General features: G+C 49.8%; 1 protein-coding gene; it reads right to left on the bottom strand.

The window, feature by feature from the left end:
- Positions 1-6,053: 6,053 nt before the first annotated feature.
- GSTUM_00003436001 (uncharacterized protein) lies at positions 6,054-7,521 on the bottom strand (the record flags this gene model as incomplete). XM_002837087.2 has 1 exon in its annotated part: positions 6,054-7,521. The coding sequence occupies one exon, from the start codon at positions 7,519-7,521 to the stop codon at positions 6,145-6,147; it is 1,377 nt and encodes a 458-aa protein (XP_002837133.1). The 3' UTR covers positions 6,054-6,144.
- Between the last annotated feature and the right edge of the window lie 2,692 nt (positions 7,522-10,213).

Raw genomic sequence — 10,213 nt, 5'->3', positions numbered from 1 at the left:
ATATCCATACTGGGAAGCCAATAGCAGCGGTGTAAGGCCTGACTTGTCCGGTGATTCGGGGCTGACCTCGCACCGGGCCAGGAACAGCTTCACTATTTCCCCGTGTCCATTCTGGGAAGCTAACAGCAAAGGTGTTTGGCCATTCTCATCCGATGAGCCGGGGTTGACCTCGTTCCGGGCCAGGAGAAGCTTCACTATTCCCTCGCGTCCACTCTGGGCAGCCAACAGCAGCGGTGTATGGCCTAACTTGTTCGATGAGGTGGGGTTGACCTCGTTCCTGGCCAGGAGCAGTTTCACTATTTCCTCATGTCCATTCTGGGCAGCCAATAGCAGCGGTGTATGGCCATCCACGTGCGGTGAGTCGGGGTTGACCTCGCTCCGGGCCAGCAGCAGCCTCACTATCTCCTCATGCCCATTCTGAGCAGCCAATAGCAGCGGTGTTTGGCCACGCTTGTTGGACGAGCCGGGGTTGACCTCGCTCCGGCTCAGGAGCAGCGCCACCATTCCCCCATGCCCCCTCTCGGCTGCCCATAGCAGTGGGGTGCGGCTGAAGGAATCCGCCGTAGACGCATCACGACCCTCCGCCTCCAACAACGAGGTGGCAATATCTCCAAGTCCCAAGTATGCAGCACAGTGCAGCCCAGTGAAGCCCTTAGGGTTTTCATACGACCCAAAACCCTCCCGGTAAAATAGAAGCCTGGCTGATATATGTCTATCGAACCCATCAAGAAGCCGAAGCGTGAGTAATTTCACGCCTTCTGTCATTCCACTCCTTGCAAAGGGTCCCCAGTGACTGGAGGCGTATTGGAGGAAGGAGGCCTCTCTGGGGGCGTGGTTGAGAGTAGGCGAAAGTTTTCTGATGGAATCATGGTTAAGATATGTCAGGCAAACTTCCGCCATTGTTGAGTAAGAGTTCTCGAAGTGTTCGGAATGGTTCTTGAGGTATTCCTGGAGAGTGAGATGCACCAAGCGGACCACGGATTCCTCATCCACAGTGACAAGTCCCAGGCAAGAGTCCAGCAATGTTTTTATGGCAGGGGTGTTCTGAAAATTGATATCTTTTGAGCCAACTTCCATGCTAAGGGCGACGCATAGCTCTTCGGTCGTCATTGCTCGCTCCGATCGAGAGACCCACATCAAAGCATCCATGGCGAGTTTCGATTGACCGTCACCTTTATTCCTTATCATATCCAACGTCTCACGATAGGCGTTGTCCAAACCGTGACCACCGCTTGTCATCACCTCGAGCTTTTCCCGCCTCTTGTCGATAGTTGTTTCTCCTAATATCGCAGCCATGCTCAGAGAAACAAGCAGAAATCTAGGAACATTGTCAGTGACTCCTCCAAGCGTTTGGTGTGAAAATGGCGATCACATACGAATCTGAACATTTTTCCGGAATAAGTCTCATAATCTCGGCCTCGAGCGCAGGGTTCATTGCCTCGGTTGTCGAATCCTCCCCCAATGCTTTCGTGAGATGTTCCCTTACATCCTCCCTGGTCAGGCTGATAGGGATAACTTGCGCACTCCCCGGAAAATATTTCTCCAGCGCACCCTGAATATAGGGTCTCCCAGTAACGAACAACCGGACGCCCGGCAACCCTTGAGAAACGGCACGCAATGAGCTTAGGAGTCCGGGCAAAGCCTCCTCCGGACATTGATCCAGGGCATCAATGCAAATGAAGGTCCGCAAAAGGGGAGCAAGGGCGGCCCGCAGGAGATGAACAACATCTGGAAGTTGAAAGCCACCTCCGTCACCGAGTTTTTCTTTCTTGAACGCTTCATCGATCCCAGCAGGAACCGTTCTCAGAGCACGCACAAGTTGCTTGGCCAGAGCTCCTATCATGTTTGTAACGGTTTGCTCCTTTTGGCCCAGAAAATCGCAATAGAGGTAAGCGACGGCGACGCTATTCCTCTCGACCTGATCGCATAGCGTATCAATTACTAGCGAGCTGGGATCATACAAGAATTAGTTGGCGGCAGCCGTCACTCGTAAGGAGTCTCCTACCTGAGGTAGGTTTTCCCAACACCTGCATCCCCGGAACAGAACAGAATAGCCTTGCCCGATCGGCTTTTGCCGTCACGCCATTCGATAAAATCATTGTTTTGCAAAAACCAATCCCCTAAACCATCCTGTCGGCGGGCGCGCAAGTCCCGGTGACGGATATGAGGTTCTAGCGGCGATAGCCATCTCAGGACGCGGAGCTCCTCGTCTGTATGCGTGGTGCTGTATGGGGTGCTGTAGCGATCTGTTGCGTCGGAACTGCTTTTATGGCCCGCTCCGGCAGCACTCGGTCGTGGGTTTCTTGAGTGACTCATGTTGGTGGGCAGAAGTGTGCTGTGGTCGTTGTACTGCTAACTGTCGGAAGGTTGGGGGGGGGGATAGAAGGATCACAGAGTTGTTGGACTTGATGAAAGCGGGGCCATAATGCTGCATTATCTAGCATGGTGTGAAAATTGGAATAAAGTCGGGGCTGAAGTAAAACATTCGATGTAGTATGGGGGAAGTCCAAAATAGGGCTGTTTTTGGCGATAAAAGGTTTAGCTTAACTTACCTATGGCTCGTCCGGTCGCGCAAGGCTGAGTGTTACACGGGGTGAGTTGGTTTGGGTGCCAAGACTCCACCCTTGACAATAATATTATCATCATAAAGCAAGGCATCACGGCAAGGTTCCGTCTCCTTATAGACTATCAAGTCCCGTGCCAAAATCAAACTGACCAAACACCAGTAGAGTACGAGTATTGTGCTTGTATGATAGCACCGCACCGTACTTGTAAGAGCCCGCATGAACCCACCATGTGCTATGCGGTCCAAAATTTCCTCCTCTGGGAAAGGGGCGAAAAGCACATCGAAAAACCTACTTCCTGAGACAAAATTTAATTGAGACCTTACGAGGAGAGGCAGCTCCAACGTCCTAACACGTGGTCCGATTATTCGAGCTTCTTGTCGTGTAATCGGGTTATTGAGACCTTTAATCGAGTTACCGCGAAAAAAACAACTACATCGCTCTTCCTAATATCCCCCAAGCTGTATTGTAGCGATGTTTTCAAACCCATTCCTTCCTTCATTTAGCGGAAGTGTAGAATGGATTGAAATCACTAAAGATCCCCGTGTATTAATAGTTTTTGGTCCACGGGAGCCATAAGTGGGGGACGCTTTATTGGGAATTCGAGACTGAACGCGTGGGTGACGCTTCTCTCAAAATAAATACCAGCATTTGCAGTCTTTCCAGGTACAGTACAAGGCGCTTGTGCGTCTTTATTGGCAATGAGAATGTACCGTACGTACAGCACTTCGGGTGGCTTACTTGTATGTAACACCCTAAAGCCTCAGAACCGGTGTTGTGGCAGCACAAGGGTGCTGATTTGGGCCTCATTCGGCACACCAAATTCATGGATAAACACTATCCCGGTACCGGCACATTAAAAGACCATCAATCTGATTCAGAAGAGAGAAACGATCAGCCCTTGCGTTCTTGATGGCAAAAAGTGTACCCGAGTATGTATGGTAAGAATATTTGGGGCAGCGAGAGGTTTTTCATTGCTATCATAAACCAGGTATGACACCGTACCAGTTTACTACAGCCTTAGAGGCATTCAGCCGCGCCGGCTTTTCAAGTTGGGACAACTTGGCACGGTTATCATCCACACGATACGTATGATAAGTTACTCGTATTAAAACTCAACACATCAACCTAGGCTTGGCACTCGAAAAAGCGGCTTTTGGCCCTTCGCAGACCCATGCCGATTACCATTGGACTATGATACCCATCCCTCCAGCCCAAATGAACGAACGCCTAGGCTCACAACTCCCAACCTCGCCCCAACTTGAGCCAAGAAAAAGAGTGCGAATAAAACCAAGCAGCACCCGTACGCCCCCAGTTATACCAACCTCTCCTCCCGATTATGACCAAAGAGATGCCACAAGATAAATTGCGCAATTCCCTTTGCACACATCACCCCATTTTAAAATACCAGGCTGAGTTCCAATGGAGTGAGCTAATACGGTATGGTAAACCACGTTCGCCTTACCAGTACCATACTGTGCTTGGAGATCCATAAAACCTGCGGACATCCGGAAGGTGAACTCTATTATACCGGCACACCTAAGGCCTAGGGTGAATGGATATGATCCTTTATTATTAACGCCGGGTATGAACGATACCCACATATATACTGGGGACGCTTGGGTTTCCCACTGCAGCAGCACTCACTGGTCGGTACAGTACATGTATTCCACGACATAAAAGTAGCGCGAGCGAGGCCGATGCAGATTCGAGCGGTACGTACGATACCGCAGGAACTTGAATAATTGGGAATCTCGCTTGGACGTTGGAGTTGCCTCCTTGAGTAAGGTGTGTTGCCCTCTCTTCTCGGAAAATTGAGGTAACGACCACGAATCCGAAAGCAGGGGCACTCACTACCCATCATGAGACACGGCACCGTGGAGCGTGGGGAGTACTATTACCCTCATGCTCGGTGCAGTAATAGTGTGTACGAGTAGTAAGGCGAACAGCATGCGCCCGTTCCTATGCCAGGGTGCCACTGATCGATCAGCCAAGACAATGAGTGGCTGTTCACGATCGTGGTAGTGAATGGACACAGACTCCCGACACGAGAATGAAATGGTCTATCAAGTACTATTAGGCGGTCAACTCATTCTACGCCCTTTTTTTTTATTTGCTACTCTATCCCTCACCCAGACCTTATATGGAATACTTGTTTTTTCCGCTCAATTGTGACTTGATTTTTCGACTTAACTTTAAAGAGGGTTTCTCCATCATTTCTCCCCCCCACATTCTTCGTTGTCCTGGATAGCGCTCAGGATTTTGACCACTCAGGGCAAAGGGGGTACGTCTGTAACTAGTATTGTTTTCTTTGATTCCTATGTTTGCTATATAAGCTAATTGTCACTCTTTTTTTCTCCACAGCCCCCATCTGTCCACCATTATTCTTGAGAGTTGATCATTAACAGCGCTCAATGCAACCCGCCGGGCACCTCATTGCGCAATCGCAATTAAATAGGTCCCAGATCGCGAGAACCGCTGCCGGGTTTCTGTACCAGCCGCAAGCGTGTCTTAAGCGCAAAGGAGAACAGCACAGCCGGTGAGCTCTTCGGGTGGGCACCAGTGATCGCACCCATAACGCCCTGTTTTGCGTAGGGAATTGATGAGGTGGGAGGCTTGGAGGAAGGATTTATATCCTCGTATCTTTGGTGCGTCCGTCCGCTTCAATACAGTTCACTACCCTTGTACTCCCGACCCGGCCACCAAGCAAGGAACCCACATCCAGAACGAGTACGCCCTTCGGCAGGGCGATGGGTTTAAGAGCTTGAGTAGCGCAATCAGGTTTTTTCCTTCCTTTTTCTGTTCTTCAGCAAGCAATACAAGGTTGGGATCACAGGATTATAGAAGGGGGTGAATTGCGTTGGTAATCCCTGAGAACGGTGTCCTGTAGCTTGCTTGTGGAATGCAATGCATATTATAACTCTCGCCCAGAGGGTGTCTTGTGTTGTATAACATGTTGGTTTACAAATGTGCGTCCTTCCTCGTAAGAGCTCATTTTATGGCCTACGGAATTGCTTGGGCGCTATTGGCCTCCGGTATGGGTCGTGTAGAGCGCCGGGCAGAGTTCACCCTTTAATTGCGATAGCTGCGCTTGTTGTTGACCCCTGGTACACTTTTCTAGAAGGTCTATAATAGTCCCTTTCGTGGTAATATGTAGCATGTACCTGAGTCTACTTGAGGAGCATTGGGTATCGTAGAAGGCTTCTTTACATAGCTAGCACCGATTCGTGGCTGAGTGGGAGAACACCACCGCCTTACCCATGTATCCGACAACCTCCATCTTACAAGGATAGACGGTGTGAAGAAAACCGTTGGTACAATCGACCCTGGCTAGTGCGTTAGGCTATCGGCGGGCCCGTCATAGTGCAAATCATTGGATCCCTAATTAATCCAATTTAGCTCTAGTCAAAGAAATTGAATTACTTAGCACCACCAAGAAGCAAGAAAGTATCATATGATAACCGGACGTTATAAAAGCTAGATATTTCGGAAAATAAAAATAAAAAAGTAAGGAATCTGATGTATAAGGAAATGGCCAATATGATTTCATTCCTGAGTAAACTTAAACCCTTCATTTCTGTCATGATGCCTCGCCCGCGGCACTCGTCGCCCGGGCCTGGAGAAATATCGAGAGGAGGTTAAAATTTTTTAGGGTGGTAGGGTGGCCTTGCCCTAGAGCTCTCTCCGCCTCCGTAACTGCACGTCGATACATAATCTCCGCTTCACCGTACTCCCCCTTCTCGTGCAGTACAGTGCCTAGCTTAATGAGGCTGCGAAGGGTGTGCCGATGACCCAGCCCTAGAATCCTCTCTCGTCCCGTTAGTGCACGGCGATGCATCATCTCCGCCTCGCCATACTTCCTCTGCTTGTGCAACACCCCAGCCAGGTTATAGATGCACATTAGAGTATCTCGGTGGCCAAGCCCAAGCGTCTTCTCCGCACCGATCATTGCACGTCGATAACTAATCTCCGCTTCGTGGTGCTTATTCTGATTCCTCAGTGCCAAACCAAGGTTATTGGCACTTAATAGGGTATCTCGATGATCCGGGCCAAATTTCTTCTCTCTACCCACTAGCGCACGTCGGCACACAACTTCGGCTTCGCTATAATTTTTCAGATCGAGAAGCGTCTCGCCTAGCGTATTCACGTTGTCGAGCACATCTGGATGATCGGGCCCCAGAGCTTTCTCCATAGCCCCTAGGGCATGCCGATACACGACCTCAGCTTCTCCATACTTTTTCCGATCAAGCAGCGTCACCCCTAGGCAAACGGCACTTAGTAGGGTATCTGGATGATATAGTCCAAGCACCTTTTTTCTACCGGCCTGAGTAGATTGAAATATCATCTCCGCTTCTTCGTACTTTCTCTGATGATACAGCGTCCGGCCAAGGTTATTGGCGCTTGTAAGGGTGACTGCATGATCTGCTCCTAGAGTTTTCTCTCTGCCCGCCAATGCAAGTCGACACATAGCCTCCGCTTCGTCATATCTTCCCAGATCGAGCAGCGTTTCGCCAAGCGTATTCATACTGTCGAGGGCAACTGGATGATCCGGCCCTAGAGCCTTTTCCATAGCCCTTAGGCCATGTCGATATATGACCTTAGCTTCTTCGTAGTTACTCTCAGCGAGAAGCGTTACAGCTAGTCCAATAACACCTAGTAGGACGTCTGGATGATTTGGTCCAAGCGGGTTCCCCCCACCTTCTGCTCCATGTCGATGCGTATTTTCCACTTCGTTGCTCTTCTTTTTCTGATCATGCGGCGCCGCACCTAGAGTATTTGCACTATGTGACCCCAGCGTTTTATCTTTTCCCGTAAATGCGCGTCGGTGCATAACCTCCGCTCCGCCACGCTCTACCTGACCCTGCGGCGCCACACCCAGGTCCCCAACACTCCGCGTGGTGTCTCGATGGCCTTGATCGATCACCTTCTCTCTGCTCGCTAATACACGTAAGTACATGATCTCTGCTTCTTCGTGCTTTCCTTGACTTCGTAGAGTCGTAGCGAGATTTTCGACACTTCGCAAGGTATCTCGGTGATCTAGCCCGAGCGTTTTCTCCGTACCCGCCAATGCACGTCGATGCATAACCTCGGCCTCGTCATACTTTCCTTGCTTATGCAGAGTCGTACCGAGATTGTCGACACTCTCTAAAGTATCTTGATGATCCAACCCGAGAGTTTTCTCTCTACCTGCCAATGCACGTCGATGCATAACCTCAGCCTCGTCGTACATTCCTTGACTGCGCAGAGTCGTACCGAGATTGTTGACACTCCGTAAGGTATCTCGGTGAATTGCCCCGAGCGTTTTCTCTCTACCTGCCAATGCGCGTCGATGCATAACCTCGGCTTCGTCGTGCTTTCCTTGACAATGCAGCGCCGCGCCGAGATTATGGACACTCTCTAAGGAGTCTCGATGATCGAGCCTGAGCATTTTCTCTCTACTCGCTAATGCACGTCGGTGCATAATCTCGGCTTCGCCGTACTTTCCTTGACGATGGAACACCGCACCGAGATTATCCACACTCTCTAAAGTATCTTGATGATCCGGCCCCAGCGTTTTCTCTCTATCTCCCAATGCACGTCGATGCATAACTTCGGCCTTGTCGTACTTTTCCTGGAAATGCAGCGCCGTGCCGAGATTATTGACACTCTCTAAGGTATCTCGATGATCTGGCCTGAGCGTCTTCTCTCTACCCACCAGTGCACGTCGATACAAAATTTCGGCATCGTCGTACTTCCCCTGACAATGCAGTGCTGCACCGAGATTGTTGACACTCTCTAAGGTATCTCGATGGTCTAGGCCAAGTGTTTTCTCTCTGCCCGCCAGCGCGCGTCGATACATAATCCCGGCTTCGTCGTGCTTTCCTTGAAAATGCAGCGCCACACCTAAATCGCCAACGCTCCGTAAGGTAAGTGGATGATCTGACCCGAGCATTTTCTCTCTGCCCGCCAATGCGCGTCGATGCATAATCTCGGCTTCGTCGTATTTTCCTTGACTGCGCAGAGTCGTTCCAAGATTATTAACACTCCGCACGGTATCTTCATGATCCGGCCCAAGCGTTTTCTCTCTGCCCGCCAATGCACGTCGATGCATAACCTCCGCTTCGTCGTACATTTTCTGGTAATGTAGCGCTGTGCCAAGATTATTGACACTCTCTAAGGTATCTTGATGATCTAGACCGAGCGCTTTCTCTCTACCCGCCAATACACGCCGATGCATAACCTCGGCATCGTCGTACTTTTCCTGGCAATGCAGCACCGTACCGAGATTATTGACGCTCTCTAAGGTATCTCGATGATCCAGACCGAGCGTCTTCTCTCTACCCACCAGTGCACGTCGATACATAATCTCGGCATCGTCGTACTTTTCTTGACATTGCAGTGCCATACCTAGGTCCCTAACACTCTGTAAGGTATCTCGATGGTCTGGCCCGAGAGTTTTCTCTCTACCGGCCAATCCGCGCCGATGCGCAATCTCGGCATCATCGTGCTTTCCCTGACAGTGCAGTGCCGCGCCGAGATTATGGACACTCTCTAGGGTATCTCGGTGATCTGGACCGAGCGCTTTCTCTCTGCCCGCCAGTGCACGCCGGTACATAATCTCGGCCTCATCGTACTTTCCCTGTTGGTATAGTGCCACACCTTGGTTATTGATCCTCTTTAAGTTATCCGGATGATCTGGGCCCAGTATCTTCTGCACTCCTGCCCGCATAAACCGACGCATGCTCTCTAATCTGCGGTACGCCCTCTGAGTTATTATCAAGTCTCCCCTCTACTACTCCCGGCTTGCGCTGAACGTGTTATCGCGGTCGTCCCGAAAGCGAATTTCCTCGTCTATTAGGGGACCACTGTTGGCTTGTTTCTCTAAAGTACTTGAGTAGGCCTTAGGCACGATCGAGAGTTATCCTTGCTAGAGCTTGACGTTTGGTACTATAAAGCACAAGTTTTAGGGACTAGCTAGAATCAAGGATTGCTCTCAGTCCAAGGTCTACACTTACTTAGTTCGCACGGTTATTCCTCGGCTTATATTGTTCTGTTTCTTTCTCAGCTTATTTCCGATTTTCCTGATAGTTTTTCACTCGAACCGGGAGTCTATTTGGCTTGCAACGTGCCAACACCTAGCGTCAGATATGAGTGGGATCTGCATCAATAGTGAGGACCAAACCTATTAAGATGTAAAAAAGAATCCGAGATTTTTCGCATAAAATAATAGAAGGGGGGAGAGTTCTGGTAAAGAGCGCGATGGATATGAAAATCGTTGATTAGGATTAATATTGACTGCTTGACATGCTAGGCTGAGGCTGAGAGGTGGGGCGCAACAACCAAAATCAATCAGGTGATTCTCCGCTTATTCTTCTGATAGGCTACCAGCGTCTGATTAAGGCACACAATATAATACCTAGTTGGTTTCAACCTGCGAGAACAACGGAAGGTGGTAAGCTTGTTAGAACGGCAAAAGTAAAAAATATTAAGGTCAAATGAGAAACAGAAATTTGAGGAAACAATAATAGCCAATTGTGCGATGTTCTCAATCGCTCGGAAGATCTTGGAGCTGAGGGGGGATGGTGGGTAGTGGTCGGTGGTTGTGGTTATGGGAGTGTTGTAGGTGGTCCCTTCTTTTCTGAAGTTATTGTGATTTATGGAGGAGGTTC

This window comes from Tuber melanosporum (assembly GCF_000151645.1).
Source record: "Tuber melanosporum whole genome shotgun sequence assembly, scaffold_170, strain Mel28".
In the NCBI taxonomy this organism is placed as follows: Eukaryota; Fungi; Ascomycota; class Pezizomycetes; order Pezizales; family Tuberaceae; genus Tuber; species Tuber melanosporum.
The sequence above is the reverse complement of the archived record's forward strand: the minus strand, read 5'-3'. Positions and strand labels throughout refer to the sequence as shown.